At 35.6% G+C, this 19,862-nt stretch overlaps 1 protein-coding gene across 1 annotated transcript in view; it reads right to left on the reverse strand.

The window, feature by feature from the left end:
- The window catches only part of LOC147420502 (uncharacterized), a 35,786-nt gene extending 20,835 nt beyond the window's left edge, over positions 1 to 14,951 (reverse strand). The window contains exons 1-8 of the mRNA XM_086504392.1: positions 14,764 to 14,951; positions 13,859 to 14,234; positions 13,524 to 13,606; positions 13,374 to 13,382; positions 13,152 to 13,240; positions 5,504 to 5,577; positions 5,097 to 5,147; positions 3,293 to 3,369 (exon numbers count right to left, since the gene is read on the reverse strand). Coding sequence (XP_086360518.1) covers positions 3,293 to 3,369; positions 5,097 to 5,147; positions 5,504 to 5,577; positions 13,152 to 13,240; positions 13,374 to 13,382; positions 13,524 to 13,606; positions 13,859 to 14,234; positions 14,764 to 14,881 — 877 coding nt within the window. The 5' untranslated portion in view covers positions 14,882 to 14,951. The remainder of the gene's footprint in view (positions 1 to 3,292; positions 3,370 to 5,096; positions 5,148 to 5,503; positions 5,578 to 13,151; positions 13,241 to 13,373; positions 13,383 to 13,523; positions 13,607 to 13,858; positions 14,235 to 14,763) is intronic.
- Between the last annotated feature and the right edge of the window lie 4,911 nt (positions 14,952 to 19,862).

The raw sequence follows: 19,862 nt of genomic DNA on the forward strand, positions 1-19,862 counted from the left end.
TTTGAATAGGTCTATAAGGTGAGATGGCACACTACATGATGTGAAGCCTAAGTACAAGGAGAGATTGATTGCCAAAGAAGTCAAGTAAAGGACTTTTGACAAGGGATTTTTCCTACCTTTCAAAATGAATTCTTTGGAGATAGACTTGCTTTGACTACCAAAGAGGACATGGAGTCCTTCAAAATGGATATAAAAATGTTGTTCTAATTTAAAATAAATCGTGCCCAATGTAAGTAAGAAGGAGGTGTGGTGCACATTGCTAAGCTGCTTATCTCTTTGATGATGGAAATTGAAATGAAATGATAGGGAGATATTTGTAGGAGATAATTAACACAACAGTGCCTTGTTCTTGGTGTTTCCAAAATACTACCTCTTGTTTCAGTCTTCATCCTATGATTCTTACTTGATGGGTTGCAAGTCATAGTAACTAGTAGCATCTTTGGGAGGTCCAATGTATTATCTTATTTATATACCACATGAGTCCAACAGGAGAGGTTTTTAGTTTTTTAAAATTTAAGTAGTTTAACATAGATACATTAACAAGAAGGGATTTTATTAAACCATTCTGGGAAAAACTATTAATTCATCAACAAAGAGGGGTCAATCTATTCATATCCACATTTTAACATAGGTTTTTTTTAAGTACTCTATGAATCCATGTTACATATGGGGTTTTTATTAGTGGATCCCAAGGTAGTAGGCTCTCTAGTAGATAACTGATATCATATTACTTTTATTTTAATGAATTCCAAACTCACATTTTTCAAGTATATCACATGAATCAGATAAATACTTATTCTTGGGATTCAAGGTCCTCACAATCTTGTTATTACTACAAGTTCTAAAATTCTCTAGAATGATACAGATCTTGATATATGAAGGTTTGCAATTCCATAGGATATTCATCGTGGAAAAGAACCTTTGGCCTTTGTAATGTGGAAACATAAAAAAACTTTCATTATTCGTTGTATATGGTTGCAATAACCAATATTAGCCTCCTAATAATATGCACAATAGAATTTATAGATCTCACATCATCGCTTACTACTTTGATTTTGCCAAAACTTGGTAAAATAACCAATAAATATTCATAATCTCTTGTTTATTGTGAATGGATACAAATTGTATGTTTGAAAGAGAGAATGATGTTTTACAGAAGGACAATTAAGTAACCATCATTTGATTATAGTGCCTAAATTTAAGGGGTAATATTACATAGTGAGATGGAAATTTGGGGAGATGGATAATTATTTCATTGTCAAGTTTTCTTATCAATTGTGGTGTCTTATAATCAATATGGACTTATTTTTGAAACTATAAATCAATTAACATTATTCTTTATGTGAGTAAAGGCCATGCTTTGACACCATAGAATTGTGTTTTGCTAAGAAAATAGCACTCATGGGAGCAATGTCTAATAAGGTCTCCACACTTATAAAATTTCCACAACCACCTTGTTCTTACAACCTAGAAAATTATCAAGTTGATCACGTAGATGTCCTCTCATTAGTCCAATTTTGATTACAAGAAAATAATTTTTGTTTTATGTCAAGGCTTAGGTATTTACCTCACCTTTGTATCAAAAAACTTAATATTCATGGGTCTTTAGAGCTTCTAACATACCTTATATTGAAAGTAGTCTATAAATTGGAATCTAAGTTTTAAAGAACATCATCTACAGTTAAATGTCTTCTATATGGTGTTCAATTGGACTGCAATGTCTTCTCTATGGTGTTCAATTGGACTGCAGTTAAATGTCTTTGCAAAAAAGTGAAGGTCATACTTCCATTAGTTGGGTTCCTTCAAAAACAAAATGTTTTCCGAAGGAGACCTCAAGAATGAAGATGAGGCTAAATAATTTGAGGGTTTTGTAAAGCTTTGATTAAGCTTGGAAGCTAGTGCTTCTCTTCTTGTCATAATTATGGAAAGCCTTCAGGCTAGCATAAAAATTTATTTTTGGTCAGAAACAATGTCATGTAGTGGACATTAGCACAATACTAGAGGATTTTGAAATTTCCCAATTTCAAAGAAGGCTATTGTTGCTAAGCCTTGGTGAGTTTGAAAGTCAAACTTGAGAGCATTGCCTATTACATCATCGGGAGGTTCTCATTTTAACAAGAAGACTAAGATTTTACCATTTGATCAAATCTTTTTTTTTTTGTGGCAAATCGCACAACTCTTGTGCAAGGTTACAAAGTAGGTCCGTGAGCACCAATGGGTCACTTGGCCGCATTCAAACGGATGACCCTAGTCACCAAGGATGAATGCTTAAACAACTAAGCTAGCTCCTTTGGACAAAATCTTGACCTATCCATGGATTTCCAAAATGAATTGTTAATTTTAAAATTCTCTATTGTAAGTTCATTTTTTTAAGTTACGATACATTCAATTCTCCTGAAGGTTTTCTCTTACACTCTTCGATGAGAAATTTCCTTCATTGTTTTAGATGTACCTTTAGTGGGATCAATTGTAGAATCTAGGTCTCAAGAATTCACTAATAAGTGCAACTCATTATAAATCATCAGACTTTGATTCTTCTAGAATTTGTGGGAGTCAAACTAGGATTTCAAAAATCACTATTTTTCATTAAGCACTATTGGCCTCATATTAGATGTGTGTCTGAACATCGTGTGTTCTTCTGGATGTGAATATACAAGCTACATTGAAATTTTCTAGAACCAAGTTTTGAAGTTTGCATGTGATATATGGTTGAAGAACCTTAGTTATGCTTGCAATCTAGCTTTCTTTTTGAATCCTTTTGTAAGATAATATGGTTTGTCATGTTGTCTACTTGCTGCTATAAGTAAAAGCGTTGAACTATAGTTCACCTACTTTGTAAAGTCGGTTATGATTAGCCTCGGTGAGAGGCTAGACATTCGAGTTGGGTTCAACACCTCAAGGCTCGGCCTGAGCTTGAGGTTGTTTTTTTTTGTGCTTAACACAATTCACTCACGAATTTTGAAAAAAAATAATATGTTTTATCTAAAGTTTAACAAAACAAATCACATGAGAGTGGGATTTTCAAACAAGAAAAAGAATGCTGAGATGTTTAAATTTTACAACACAACTTGATATATATTTAGCTAGGCAATGATGAAAATGCATCTAGTATTGTATTTATATGAAGTAGCCCCTTATTCAATGATACATAAAATGTTTGTAAATACAATCCTACTAAACATATTTCTTTGTTATCTAAAGATACATGTTTAAAATGAAAAAAAAATTATGTTTAATTTTAGAACAACTGCATTCACTAGGTATTCATGAATATTATCTTTAAAAGGCTTACTGTAAGTGCCCAAGTACAAGTACTTGTTTCCATAGACTCGTCCAATTCGTGCTTCCCAACGACCATTGTGATGGTGCCTATTTCAAGTAGATGAAAGAAACATAAGAAGCATTATTGTTGCATTTAAATCATAGACTAATGAATTGTACACATAAGAAAACAAATAGTTATGCTACTTCTAAACACACTAGTGCATTTGAATGGAACTATACATACATAACAAAATCATGATACATGAGTGTGGTGCATACACTCACATAACTTGTCGAAATAAGCAAGACACACCACATAATATACTCAATATAAAATCAAGTCAAACATTATAAAATAAACTTGAATTCCTTTTCTGGGAAAAAACTACATCGAGGAGAAATAATAGAATTAACTTATAGAAGAATTAGATGTGCATTTTTCATAAGCTAGAATGTGGACAAGTTACTCAAAGGCTGATTGTAATTTTTAAATTAGAAACTCTAGGTGAAATACTAGGGGAAAATGAAAAATCTGATAGAGCACAATAAAAAGATAGATTTTACATTTCTTTCATATAATAGAATTCTTTTCTATAAAAGGAGTTGAATTTTTTACAAGAGAGTCTATAGTTGTCTTTGCTCATGAAAATTACTTTAAAATTGGTCAACTAAATATGCTATGTCTAGATAGGCATCCAATCAAGCCATGACCTTTGTATTTGGTAACGAAGTTCCTCCTTAATTCTAACTATGCATTTATCTAAGTATGCATTTACTGATTCAAAACAAAAAATTGCATTTAATTGCAAATACAAAGCATAGCACTCACATCTGAGGTTCTCATTTTTCAAAAAATGTATCATATTGTCTGAATTTACCATAGATGATTATCTGCACTCCAAGAATGTATAATTTATACGATGTGGATGTTCTAAACATAGGGAACTCTTGATGAGTGACCACCTAGTATAGTGTGTGTGTGTGTGTGTGTGTGTGTGTGTGTGTGTGTGTGTGTGTGTGTGTGTGTGTGTGTGTGTGTGTGTGTGTGTGTGTGTGTGTGTGTGTGTGTGTGTGTGTGTGTGTGTGTGAGTGCGTGCGCGCACGTGCGTGCGTGCACATACACACTCATAATCTTATATCTATCTATATATATGTATGTATGTATGTACGGGTTTGTGCTTGTAGTACGCAATTGCATCCACATCCAAGGTCTGGTGTGCAAACAATATGCTCATTAGATCTAGCAATGTAGAAATACAATGAGCTTAATTATAACTAAACGTCTTTTTCATGCTATAACATTTATCTCTCTCTTAATTACCCCCTTTATGTTTTAACATTTATCTCTCTCTTAATTACCCCCTTTATGGTTTAACATATTCCTCTTTCTATATAATTTTTTTCATCTCCCATGCTCTTTTACCTAAAATACCTAGGGATGAAGAGAGAGAAAGAGAGATATTGCCATCTATATGTGTATACATACATGACATCATTAAAAAATAGTCCATCAAAATGAGGTGTTATTATGAAATATAGGCTTCATACTTTGATTTTTATACATTGTCGCCCACACATGGAGTCGTAAGCATTTCATTTAACATCCATCCATGTGTTAATTATGCACTTTTTCGTATATGTGTATAAGTGTTTTGATTATTTTGTGCAAATGTATAAGACTACATGTGCTTACATATGGTCTCTCTCTCTCTCTCTCTCTCTCTCTCTCTCTCTCTCTCCCTCCCCCCCCCCCCCCCCCACATACACACATTCATCACAAAAAAAATAAGTCAGTGAACCATTATTTATGATACATTGTAAGAGATGATTACCTTGCTACTCCTCGGTACTTTGATACACCTCTTGAAAATCCATTACTCTTTCTGCCCAAAAAAGATACAAAAGTAATTTGCACAAACTTGTCCTCAAGAGAATTTATCCATAAACAATCTTTATAGTTTGTTAAGAAATAAGGTTCCCATAAACAGTCTTAATAGTTTGTTAAGCATAATATTGCATGGAAGTAAGAATTTATTTGTGTAAAATTCAGGTTTCCAAGGGAATGTTGACACTCATGATCGAGAAATCTCTAAAAGAACTTACATGTTGATGCACTTGTAATCTCTCACATGAAATTGATGTGTTAGGCTTGACTTATCTTTTTTCTTACACAATGTGAGTAAATACATCTCTTATTAAAATTCAAGTGAAAAAACTGAAGGAGTCACATTTATACTACCTTCGCAAAGAGGCAATATACTCCTCTCGAGAAAATTTTTGCATTTCATCTATCTCCTTGTCATATTTGTTAATCTGGAAAAAAACACCAATCGTCATTAAGAGCAGGTCCATATTTTTCATTCCATGTATTTAGTATGTGTGCTTCATAGTTGAAAAATAGTAAAAACCATAACATGTTGTTAAATGCAAAAACAAATCATTGCATACATGATACTTTGTTTTGCGGTCATGATATCTTTGTCAATATGCTAGTCATAACTTGCAACTTGTATCCTAAAGTAAGCACACATTGAGCTATTTTTGCCTTAGATCACATATATATTCCTACACTCATACCTTTTTATCTCAGACATATAGAAATAATTCTATATATACTAATGTTAGCACACATTGACCTAATTTTGCCTAATATAGCACATATATTCCTACATCTCACACATACAAAAAAAAAATTATGTTGATCCTTATTGAATGGTTAAAATTACTTTCAAATAGTTGCATGCACCATTAATTACACACCTAGTTAAGATGGCTTTGTTGCCAAAAATTGATCATTATCATCCGTAATCCATTGAAATGGATTCTTTCATTAAAAATTCTTAAATTACACCATCAACAATCTAGGTGTAGAAACAACTTTGAAAAATTGTGCTTTCTGTTTAAAATAGTTTGTTGTATATTGATGAAATTTGTAATTTTGAAAATTGTTAGATGAAATTTGATTGAACCTGAGATAGTCCTATTTCTAATCTAGATGAAATCTTGCAACATCGTACAGCATCACAATGAGTCATCTATTGAAAGGAGTGGCAATGTAAATAGTCTTTTTCAAAATCAAGATATTTCTAGTAGTTTAGATTTATTTTATTAAAATTCTATGAAAGTTATGAAAAGCTTCTTCTTCTTGGCCAAGTTCATCTAGTTTCGATAAATGTAAAACACTAGCACATAAAGTGACCTTTTGATACATAAAGCAACAATGTATTTTAAATATTAGCTACTTATATATTTAGATTTAACAATCTATTTTGAAGATCAGTAGCTACTAGAAAAGTAATATTTGGTGTCAGTGATGTCACATAGAATAAGCAATATCAAATAATCTCAAAACAACACTTAGAGGCACCAAATAGTTTTTGGGCAGAAGGGCTCATGTTGTACTCAATGTTGTCTAGTGGAGATATTTGGCATTGCTATAATACTAAAAGATTGGGCATAGCTAATTTTAGAGTTTTTATTTGTTATAGATAATTCCATATTGTCTTGTTTTTGTTGTACTTGATATATGACAAAATGACAATAGAAACTAACAATTTCATGGCCTCCATGGAGCTAGTCTTTATCACCAAAAAAAATATCCTTTATAATTACAAAACATGTACCTCTTTAAAACTTCAAATTACTAAATCTCTCTTACTCTTTTAAGGCAATTATAGTTGTTTTGCGGTCAAGCTTTCATTTCCTACACTAGATGTTATCAATGGATAGACCCATTTCCTACACTAGATATTATCAATGGCTAGATCCATCTCAAGAGGCATCCTTTATTGTACATGAAATATTTACTTCTATTCTTTGCATATCAATCTCTGTTTCTTTTTTTCCAAACCCACCACATCCTAATATTAATTGAAGAAATAGTTTGTACAAGTTCTACATAAGCACATCCTCAAAATATACGATTGGGAATTTGATTTGAAGTACATGCAATCCCTTCACAAGAGCTATATCTTTTTATGCATACACACACACACTCAAACAAACATACATATACATATACATATTATGACATCAGTTGATGTTTTCCATTTAATTAATATTATCACTAGGTTGGTAATGGGACACTTTTATGTCCTGTTAAGTAACCATTTTACTTGAATTATTTGAGGAGTTTCAAAGTACATCTTTAAAACTATATATCCACAAGGCTAGTTTATGAGTTGAATAAAACTTGACAATTTTTAGGTATATCAATTTCACCATAAACCTTACTCTTGCACATCATTTCTCAACCTAAATTGTGTGAAAAATGTGACTTTTTTTTGTCTTTTTTCAAAGTTTGCCAACTTCTCCACCGTAAAACTTGTATTTGTGAGGTCTAGCATTGTAGAGGATTAGCCTTAGTACTTCTAAACATGTTTTCATGCTTCTAAAGAGAATCAAATATTCAAATTAGAAGCTATAACCTGATCAAAAAAAATTGGCCAAATCTTGGACTTTTATGAATTTTTTGGTGGCTTTAATGAGATCCAAAAGCAATTCGAATTGCATAGGTGGATTTCATAACATAGAGAAACTTTTACTTGAGCTGTTGGACACCTAGTATCAAATAAAATTTTTGATTTAAGAATGCAAATTGATTTTTCAATCCCCATGAATCAAAACCATTCTAGTGAAGCTTGCATAATTTTTATCAAGATTGCTAGTTTCCTAAGCCAATTATATAAACTTTCTAGCTAGTAACAATATTTAATCATAACCTTCAAATTTTATATGTATGGAACATTTTGTAAGGGATTTTAAAGGTCATAATGCGAAACCCAATTTTCTCTTCTTTGCTATTTTTAGTATTTCATCATCATGATCATGATCCTTCTTAATGAGAACTTTTATATGCTACAGATATACTCCATGTCTCCTCATGAATGTAAATGCCTAGGGCTCATCAAGGCGAATCCAAAAGAACATGTGTATATTGACAATCTTGAGTGCGGAAATTTAAACTTTGATGATAGGTCAACAAATTGGAAAAAAAATGCACACAAAAATATTTTGTACCTAATTCTATGTCCCCAAAAATATATGGTGAGTCTAAAATAACAATAATCTTTGATCACCACACTTTAGAAGTTTGATGAAAAAAATTATCTCTCGGGAGATAAAAATCCCAAGTCTTCTCAATATGCAATAGACTGCAAGAATTGGCTATTTTGAGCAAGATGAAATGGTATATCAACTTTGGAGGCATGCCATGGTGAGAATATGGTATATTTTACAAGTTTATCATTTTTCTCATATATAATGGTCCTAATTGAACTATAAGCTCAAGAAAGGATTCCCCAAAAAGCTTAGACCTTCTACGGTATTGCAAGTTTTTTTCCAATTCTTAAAAAGACACTTTTATGTCCTGTCACATTACCATCTAGCATCAAGATTTTTGTCCACTTGATGTTATTTTGAGAGAAACACACAAGGAATATGATGTCTAACTTTAAAATTTTCATGTTTATTGTAGCCTTTTAATTACTATAAACTTTAAAAAAAAAACAAAATCTAACACTAGAGTTTGAGGGTGTCTTACATGAGTCTCTAGCACTTTGTTTTTCCTAATTTCTAGTAAAATATGTAAGGATCATTGTTCTTAACTGAAATTTGATTACACATAATTTGCATTAGGTTATGTAGCTAATTTGTAAATGAGTAAGGACTCAGGAGTAATTGTGTATTTGTAACCATGTCTATTGAATATTAGTGTATCTCTTATGTATAGATTTATAGATGTATATTTGTGTATAAATATATATTTAGATACCCATATGAATGTCATACTATCCATGCATACATAATTACAGGCATATTATAATTAAAATGATTATAAAGAGTTTTTGGATTATGTTTTTTTATTATCCTAAATAAAAGAGTAACATATTCTCTTTTTTGAGTTGTATGCTTGTACATTAGCAGCACAATGAATGTTATAAAGTTGCATTGTGAGATGATTATCAAGAAAGGAATTTAGCCCGAGTAGAGTTTTTATATGAAAAATTAAATGTATAACTATAAGAGATAAGAATTTTTCATATTGACCAAACATAAATATTAGACTCTACTTCGGGAAGAATTAACATAAACATGAGCAATATCATTTAAAAATTTTATCAAGCAAAAATTAAAGCTCTATTCCATACCACAATAATTACATTAATTAAATGGCATAGCCTCAATGTTATAAGCCTTTTAGCTAAATTTCATCAAAATATTCTTTTTCTTGTAGGTTGAATCTCTCACTCTCTTGGGAACAATGTTTGATGATGTAAACACCCTTTTATTTAATATAATTATAATTGACACATGCAATCATGAAAATGACTTTCAAGATATCTTCATGAGTAAGATTATGTTACATCAAAAAATCATATGCATTCTTGTGATAACAATAACCTTGTATTTGATCATAGATGTTGTTTAAAACTTCTAACACAGTTAAGTTAAGATCCCAAAGATAATCTCTTCAAGAAAATGCAAATTTACGTTAGTGCACTACATCATGTATCATGCATAGTTCTAGATATTCCAAGCATGCTGTCTTAGTAGTATATTTTCATGCTTGGCAGGAAAGTTATAATTATGATTGATAGTTTTTTTTATAAAAAAGAATATCAAATTTCGACATCCCATATGGAGTATGATCTAGGGTAAGGGGGCCATATTAACTACCTTTAAGGAGGCAATGGGCACGATTTCTCTATATTGCATCGTTGGAGCATGGACAAGTGCAATCAATAGCACTATGGCAGTCCTATGCATAGCAAAAAAAACTTGAGGAGATCAATGCAGCTCAACAAGCGAAGATTGATGCCATTTTCTAGGTTTGTGTGTAACAAAAGAGGGAGCGAGTTGCTAACCACGGGCAAGAGATATTTAAAAACCAAGCTACCAATTACAAGGCTTGAACCAACAATCGGATGGCCAAAATGCAATACCAGCCGCACTGATCGACCATCCATCCTCCCACTTGATCATGTCCTCAAATTGGTGCTTAAAAATATAAACTTATTGGGGGTGGGTAGGTCCATACCTGGAGACCCTGCCCCGTAGTTTCCATATACGCCATTCATTTAGGTGTGATATTTGGAAATATTAAAGTTGATAATTATCTTGAGTGGATGACAATATTGAAACCAATACTTTAATTTGGGATATTGCACCTCGCAAAATATAAAGTGTACTTTGTAAGTTTAAAAGAATAGATATTTTATCTTCTTTTTTAAAAAATCCACAACATTACAATATTCACAAAAGTGGATCTTATTATATATTTTGATAATATTAAAATTTTTAAAAGGTATCATTTTATAATTACATCATGACAGCAGCTACATATAGAGAGTTTCTGTTATCATTTGGACAAAATTAGTGACAAAAATGATTTACTATAGATGGACCCTTGAGACATCCCAAACTCAAAAGTGATTCCAAAAATTGGAAGGAACGACTCAACCCAAACTTCTTATGTCAATACATGAATGCTGTGGGTTGAAACCTAGATTTTGCATTATGTATATACCCACTAATGTGAAAGTAGATCTCATAGGTGTCGTCATTTTGTGGAAAAAATATTGGTCTCAATATTTTAATTTTCCTTCTCTTTGATTAACTCATTTGCAAGCATATGATCAGACTCATAATTCAAGGGTCTTGGCTAATGCTCAAAATACATATTAAAGTTTTCTAGCTCAACAAATATTATTCATTTGTGGTCTAATATAAAACAATAAGCAGTATCCTTGATTGTAGGAAAAGAAGTAGCACTCCTTTACTTGAGAACTTATATCATCAATCCTAGATAAAAAGCATTATATTTCTCATAATCATGATGTTTAAGTATAAATTGATCCACAATTGGGTTAGAGAGTGGTCACAAGGTGCATATTTTTCACTCACAAATAGTTGACATGTGTGCTTGCAAAATTGAATCTTCAGTGTGGTCATGGACGGAAGCATTGAAACATGCAACCGGTGTGTGGAGGTGGAGAGCGTGGCAATAACCACGTAGACCCGACAGAAAGAGAGTATGATGTAGCAAAAAGCTTGGCATGCTAGCTATGAGGCCCACAGTCTACCACACAAAAAATCTTGCAATGCTGATACGACGTCCTCTACAACAGCCATGCAACAATCCTATAGCTACCACCCTTGCTTCACTTAATGTGTGAACGGTCTATAATTCTCCAAAAATCGGCATAGTTACAAAGCTCCTTGCGTAGTATAACTATGCCTTCCCTCTCTCCTCACATGGCCATGATTGAGGCATAGTTATTGGTTAACATATATAAATGATAAGTATGTCCCGTGTGAGCATTACCTTATTCAACTCACTCTACCAATTTAAAAGGTAATGACGATATAATCTCAAAGCTATGCGTCGATCTAAGTTATATGGTTTAATTGGAGGTTCACTTACATTTATTGATTATCCAAAATGGTCAATCAATAACTATAACTTAGGACGGGGGGAAGGGGAGGAGTCACTATGTATAGCTAGATTATGTATATCACGTGCGTTCAAGGACTATTTCTAAAATTCCTTATCTGTGAAATTTTGATAATTAATATAAACCCTTTTTCGATTCTATGATTTTCTTTCCAATTTTATTTTATGATACCCTTCTGTATGTGAAAATGTGACAAAAGAATAAATTTAATAACCCTTTTGTTACACTCACGTGATAGTCCCATAAGTAGTAAGTGACCCCCTGGGAACTATAATTTCTCTTTAAAGTATAAAACTATCAATTCTTGATTATTTATTTTGCTAAAAAATTTAATAATCAATGACGATGATGTGTATCAAAGAGCACATATGCTTGTAATCATAATATGTGGGAAGATGCATTGGCTACAAACAGGGATAAGAAAGCACTGGATAGGTAGACGCATAACATGCATTTCCAAATAGCTAAATGGTTTTCAAGTTAGTATATGCCTAACTTCCATCATAATGTGGTGCATCTACACACCTAGATGATGTGTATTGGAGCGCATGGACATAAGATATTGAAATTTGTCTATATATCCCTAATGTGGAGCTAGAAATGGTGACCTTTTTAGACATAGTTTCTAGTTTTGTTTCATCTCTAATTGGTGGTATGTTCATGAAGGTAGGATATTGGAAGTTGATGGGCATTGACATTTCCATGGTGGTTAAAACCTAGCAACACAGGAAGCACGATAAGATAAGCTTGGAATCTTTGTGATATATATATATATATATATATATATATATATATATAGTTTGGATGTGTTCTCAATTAGTGGTAGGCGCCACACAATGTTCAGCTTGGACATACGAGTATGTTAGCTAGCAACTAAGCTAGAGTGTTTATTTTTGTTGGGTATCTATACTATATATTGAGGAGACTCGTTTTCCAGTGCCACATGTCAAAGTTTGCTGCATCCGGTGAGTTCCAGTTTATATGAGTGAGGGGAAGGGGGGAGAGAGAGAGAGGCCGCCGAAGGCGGCCAGCCGTACTAGTTTAAAATAAAAAATGATCACACTTTAACCTCTTCTAAACAAGGCGTCCACAGAACAAGTGGCACTATCAGTTGAAAGAGTAGCATCTCATCCTCTGTTGTCGTGGGGGGGGGAGAGAGAGAGAGAGAGAGAGAGAGAGAGAGAGAGAGAGAGAGTCACGCACAGCGAACAAGGCACGTTGTAAACTTGTATACTCTAAAAAGGCTATTACTATTACTAGCCCATAATGTAGGGCCACCCTTTTGTACTAAAATTGAATCGATGCAATAGCAACCACCCACGGCAGTGCCAATAAACATTCAGTCATGAGACATGCTAAATGTAATGAAGCCTTGTTGATGTTGTGGTATGATGGTGAAACAATTAGGTGGTGAATTATGAAGCCACTCACAGGGAAATTGAGAATAGTGTCGGGACCCCAATATTTGAGGGCGGCCAAGTCATATGCATGGGCGGCAGTATCTTCATCGTCATAAGCTCCTGTCCATGATCGATTAGCTTCAATGCATTAGTCGTGGCATCAACAAAATGTAGTAATTCCACGCATTAAAATGATGAGAATCAATGTAGAAGACAATTACTGCAACTGGTAAGAGATTAGGGTTGCGCCTACCTAAATAAACTGCAGTGTCCAGGTCGCGTCGCAGTATATTTCCACAGCCACGCAAACACCAAAAAAAATTAGTTTCTATCATAGTGGTTTCCGCCCACAGACACAAATTCTAACCTAATGTAAAGTGACCACCCCGCTGCAGATATCTACCTTGCCGCCCCTTCTTGCTCTGAGATTGGTTCCACGAGTTCTTGTCCCACAAATGTGCCTCATATCTGCCAGTCCATCTATGCCTGTTTTGCAAGCAGTGTGGTAGATGATTACGCGATATTAGGTCTGGTAAGATATCTACATGATAAAATTTAGCTGCACTACAGTACGACAGGATATGTATATTATGAGGGGGGCCGGCCCAGTGACTCTGCAGCCCCTAAGAGTTTTTGTGCCTTAATTAATCTTGCTTAATGACGGCCAGAGCTTAATTGACAAGAAAGAGCTGTTAATATTTGGGTGAGTTTACTCGACTCGGTTATACTTTGCTATACCTTGTTACTCCCCTGTATTTGGAGCTGTTTCTGCAAGCTGCAGATCCGGCCACTGTGGATGACGTGCTTGAGTTCTTTAATGCAAGCTTCTGCTTGCTGCTGCGGGTTGGCACAGGGTCTCCATCTCTTGTTCTCTTTTTCGCAGTTTTCTTAGTACGGGGAGGCCTTCTAGCCTGCAAGTCCTGATCATCACCGGCCTTACTAGTTGTAATATTACCAATAAGCTGCTTAACATCCATCGCTCCGTCGTTCTCTTCTCTCAGATCTGCAGCAGAAGCTTGCTCATCGTCCTCATATTCCACAGTCCTCAGCCTGCTGCTCTTATCGTCTTCCTCTTCACTGATCACTACCTTAACGACACGTCTTATTTCCTGTTCTATTCGGTTCAATAATATGATGTAAGGCTAAAGGCAAGCCGGCACTCATCGAGTCTTTTTAAAGAATTATGATCGCTGTCAAATTTATGCTAAAGCCTACTAAAAGGGTTTCTATATTATTCTCTTTCTTCATTCGTGTGAGACTACGTCTAGCCTATCTGTATGTGAAGAAAAGTCGGCAGACAAAGCAGCTAAGTTTGTGTCAAAGCAAGACTGGCCGGCCAAACAGCGTGGGGCAGGGAATTTTTATTAATTTCGATCATTGACCGAGTATTTTGGGTTAACTTCTCATGCTAATGGTTTTGTCATGACATTACAAAACTATGGATCTATAGCTCATTTAAATTAATGGCTGATATGGGCAACCTGCCTGCAGGAGTCGATGTAATAGGAACTGCGTCTTTTATACGCAACCTGCGTGTCTTGCGCATTGTTGCTAGATCTGAGGCGCATTATTATAGCGTTGCTGCTGCAGCTAGCTAGCGTAATAGCTTTTATAATTTGTAGCTATAGCTGCCCATCTGCAACCTGTAATGATGTCTGCTCTTTGAGTCAGTGGCAGATGCTGGCGATGAGGCGCCTGCATAAGGCCTGCCGCATCTTCTGCTGCTACCTTCATAATTCCCTTTCGGTTCATCGACATCATTCATCCTCCTTTGAGTCAACACAACAGAAGACTTGATGAGAGAGAGAGAGAGAGAGAGAGAACGCGTCACACTCACCGCATGTGATGGCTGGCTTGCAAAGTTGCGATTGCGCGTTAGTGCGATAACTAGAGCGTGTGTGTGCCGCCACGCACGTCATAATGAGCGTAGCATCTAGCTGAGCGGATCCGGGAAGCCCCGCCCGTGAAGCTAGCTAGGCGGCATGATGTCCGGCCAGGCGGAGGGGGGGAGGGGGGGGACGGACGGCCACATGGCCGCTCAGGAGCCTCTCTCAATTACAACAGGGAATCATGTGGAAAGTGTAAGGTGGTCGTAGCCAGACAGAATATTTCGGGCAAGAACAATTTTATTGGAAGCCTGAATTAGGCTAAAGCTGTGTGTGTGCGAGAGAGAGAGAGAGAGAGAGAGCTGCTTGCTCATGATGCGAGCTTTCTATGATGAGAGAGTGCAGCTTTCTTTCAAATCTATAATTGTAAAAAGCTTTTTTCATGGTTGCATTTTGGTCCCGATTCCTGAAATTCATAATTACGCCACCAGGCGTGCCTTTTTCAGCCACTACATTCCTTTCCTGCGTCTTCTTCCTTTCTTTCTTTCTAGTGTTGTCTCTCTCTCACACACACACACACACACACACACAACAATATACAGTACGCCCATGACAGTCCTGTATTTGGCAACAGCTGCTCCAGACACAGCTATCGATTTTTCACTTTCTGTAATAACCAGCCACATGAACAGTGGTGTTTCTGTCTATGAGACTGTGTTTCTCTCTCTCTCTCTCTCTCTCTCTCTCTCTCTCTCTCTTCAGAGGGCAGGTGGCAGGAGAACTTGTGAGAAGGTAGTGGGATATCCAATCAGCCTCTGCCGATCGATGCTTCTTGATCTACATGGAGGTCGAGAGATCGATCATCGAGTACGGCCCGCCCCGCCCCGCCCCGCCCCGCCCCGGGCCCCTCCCTCTCTAAGAACTACCAAACACCGCTTTGACTTTACATGACACCCTCCCTACGCATGCACGCACACTCCACTCACCACCACACTGCACATCTATATCTACGCATTCCAATATAGCCCTTTCCTCTACCCTCTGGCCTACATTTGGATACGTACTTGCAGCGCAAATTGAATCGCTTTTCGCTGCACATGGGATGATGGGACGCAGTTTTCTTTCCCATATTTTAACAAGCTGCGGGCTGCGAACTGCCAAAGTTGGGCAACAGAGAATTCTTACCTCCATGAGTGCATGAGCTGCTCCATGATCGAGAGAGAGCCCTGACAGTAGTACTCGATCTAATTAGCAGCTGAATATCCACCCATGGTCATATTATTGTTATTCAATGTAGTCTACTCTAAGGCCACATGAGAAATAATTGGCTCTGGCACCTTCGTGCAGATGTACTGGCGTCTCCCATTATTACAAACCTCCCATTTCTCTTAACCTTTTTGGTGAGAATGTGCTTCGTAGGCTGTCCACACAACACTCATGCACGCAGCAAGAACAAGGAAAAAATTTGACAGTGTATTTTTATGCCATATTGCTGCTGTGTGGGTGAGCTTGTGCTGGGCCGGGTACCTGCCCATATATGATAGCCACCGCTGCCCATACGCGATCATGAAGTCGTCGAAATTTGCGATGACAAATGGAAAAGTCTAAAGGCTCATCATTTCCATTGGCAATAATTCCACATCCCTCCATTTCTGTCCCTGTTTATACCTTCTTTCCACTTAGAAAGCTTTCCCACGCTCTGCCAACCAAGTGATCGTCATCCCTCCTTTGTATCCTCTCTCGAGCACATCATGTCCCAATTAGCATCATAAAAAGTGGGGAAGGCAACTCTTATTATTTGTGGATTAATGTTTATACTTAGACAAGTAGTCATAAAACAAAAATTTCCAAAAAAGATTCAAGACACTAGCCATATTGATTTGCTAGGGAAAAGACTTGCAACCAGCGCGCTAAAGAAATGGATGTGTGCATAATAACCATCAATTAGCAACATCCTAATTACCCACAGTAAACAAATTACGTTGAACTCACTCGTAGTGTTAGAAAAAAACCGGGATCCAATGTATTTTAACCGGCTGAAATCCTAAAATCCCGATTAAATTTTGAGCTTGCCCTAAAGAAAACTATAAAATTTTCACAAGTTTCAGTGTAATTACTGGCAAAAGCTTCAAAAATTGACCTAATAACCGAGGAAATTTCAAGTTTGCCCTTATTTTCATTGCTTACGATAATTGTATTTTTCTAGCCCTGCTCGGAGTCACTAGCATGCCTCAAATTGAAAGGGTTGATGTGCTTTTTGTATACAAGGCTTCATAGAAAATGTTCGTTTTCTTTATATAGAAATTGGAAGAGCATATAACCATTTTCAAAAAAAATCCAGTTTATAAATGTTTCTTAGGATGGTAAATCCCCGTTTCAAGGGCGTTGCAGCCTACGGGCTACTCACTAACACATGAAGATTTAGAAACTTTCTCATGTAGGAAAAGGGATTTTTTTTCAATGTCTTTCATACAATGCATAACATCATGAGCTTTTGCTCGGGAGGCACGGCTTACCTAGCTAGGTACGATTGGGAGCAGGGGACCATCGGTTCCCCCACCGGTCCGATTGTCCCCTGCTCCCAATTGTACCTAGCTAGGTATGGAGTGTCTCCCTCACAGAAGATCATGATGTTGAGGTAAGTCATAACGTGGGAATTATTGTGAGAATCTGTCCAAAACTAAGTGGGTAATGAGACACTTTATGCCCTAATAACGTGAGAAAATTTCTTGAAGTACTTGAAGAAAGGCAAATTTACCGATTTGACGTGTTTGTATCCACAAAGTTGTCTTATGAGTGAAAAAAACTTGGCACTTACTTGAGCTATGGCTTCCATCTTCTCCTTGTGCTTGTAAATCTTTTTTCAACCTAGACTTTGCAAAACAATGTGTGATTTTTTTGGCATTTTCCATAGCTTTGATAATATTCTGCCCTTAATTGACTCATTTTTCATAGCTTTGGCAATTTTTATCATCGACCTACTTTCATGCTTCTAAGGAATAGGGAATGTTTATATTTATAAGTATGTAGAAATTTCTCCATGCTGATTTTTGAAAAAAGATCCTCTTTAATTTGAAGAAGATTTTTGTAACTTTGATGCAATCTAAAGGCATGCCCGTAAAAACATTTAAAATGACCATAGAAAGCAAGCCATGCTTCCGACTGAGGTATTCTCTTTCTACAAACAAATGTATTTATCACAAACAAAAGTGCAAGTAATAAGCTCATGGTAGTCAACCACAAGATAGTATAAATTCTGAGTTCACAAATATACATTGATAGATCAATTTCTACCATGTTAAATCTACGAGGAACGGTGGGATCTACGGTTGCAATTTCCACCCATAGTTTAGGATATATGAAATGTCGGTATAATACTTAGATGGCCTCCACATAGGCCTTCCAAAATGAAGGGCCATGATCCGCCAAAGTTGTAGAACCCTCCAATTTCAAGGTAGAGTTGGAGAATATGTTGTTTTTTACCAATTTCAAATAAGGACAAAAAGGGAACTTGTGTTGAGAGGTGGAAGAGTGGATTTGACTGGCTCTAGTAGGCCATTCATCCCTTGTAGGGCTTTCTACCACTCGGGGGAAGGTGACGTTAACGATGCTTTCAAAAATGTGCACCGTAATAGTAAAGCATGTGGTGCAAGGTAAGGTAGTATGGGAATGCATTTCCTTATAATTTGGAAGGCCCTTTAGAGTACTATTATTTGGTCTATGTGAAGGTCCTTTTAACTTGCTACATTGTATGTGTTAATAGCCACTTAATTATCCAATTATAACTGGTCAATTGAGAAGTATAGTGTAAGAAAAGCATATCATAATGATATTCTTACCATAAGCAAAACAGGAAACTAATTTATCAAGACTAATTTCTAGAGAATGAAATTATAGGGCATTGATTGAAATAAACATTGTTTTTAGCCTTGTTTCTCCCATTAGGGAAAGCATATGAGAAAGCAAAAAACTAAGCCCAAAAAGAACAGTTGAATTTTGCCAAAATGGGTTTAATTGGATTCTCATTATACAGTTTGGGATTGAATCTTGGATGAAAATCAACTAAGATATTCACCCGGATCCATATATGTAACTAAAATGCCAAAAAGGTACTCTTGAAAGTTAAGGTCTAATCAAGTTCTAAGTTGATCTTAGAGCCACAAATATCAATAGAGAAAGTTAAGGTCTAATCAAGTTCCCAAAAATAAGGCGGAGCATATTATAAGGTGATCAAAGTATGCTTATGGCTACGTTAACATTCCTAATGCTTTTCAATTCAGCATAGAAGGTTCTAACTTCTAACTCATTTTGTATTTGTAATTTCCAAAGCTCTTTCCTAACTATGCAATCATAAAGACGTCAATTCATGCCCATGCAAGCTCCTTCTATCCATAGAGTTTATAATGCTATCTAAAAAGAGAACCCTAGTAGTAGCCTACGCTACTACTAGGTTGGCACACATTTCCCTTTAACTAGAATCTAGCAAGATACCCTAGTAGTGCATGAGGGCAAAAAAAAGCTTTTGCATCACTTTTGATGTGTTGATATCAATCATATGGTATTGACTTATTAATTTAAGGAAGTAAAGTTTTTTAACAAAATTCTTAGCACAGCTAATGAAGAAAATACAATTTTCTTGACCTTCTTTCTAAGGTCAAACTAATTAGACGTTGGGGTTTTACACTAAAATCTAAATGTATCGCTCAAATTTATACCTGAAATGCTTGATTTCTTGACTTGGAAATCAAGATCCAATGAAATCACAATTGCTTGGATTTTTCATTTTTAATTGTTAAATTTACACTTATAGAATTACCAGGATATGTGAGAATTGATTCTCAGCACTAGCGTACTCTAGCTTTTGGTTTGTAGTGTGCATAACTTTCTTCGTTGAAAAATAAAAATCTTGGTTTTAT

This window comes from Adiantum capillus-veneris, chromosome 28 (assembly GCF_014529385.1).
Source record: "Adiantum capillus-veneris isolate H3 chromosome 28, ASM1452938v2, whole genome shotgun sequence".
NCBI classification, from domain to species: Eukaryota; Viridiplantae; Streptophyta; class Polypodiopsida; order Polypodiales; family Pteridaceae; genus Adiantum; species Adiantum capillus-veneris.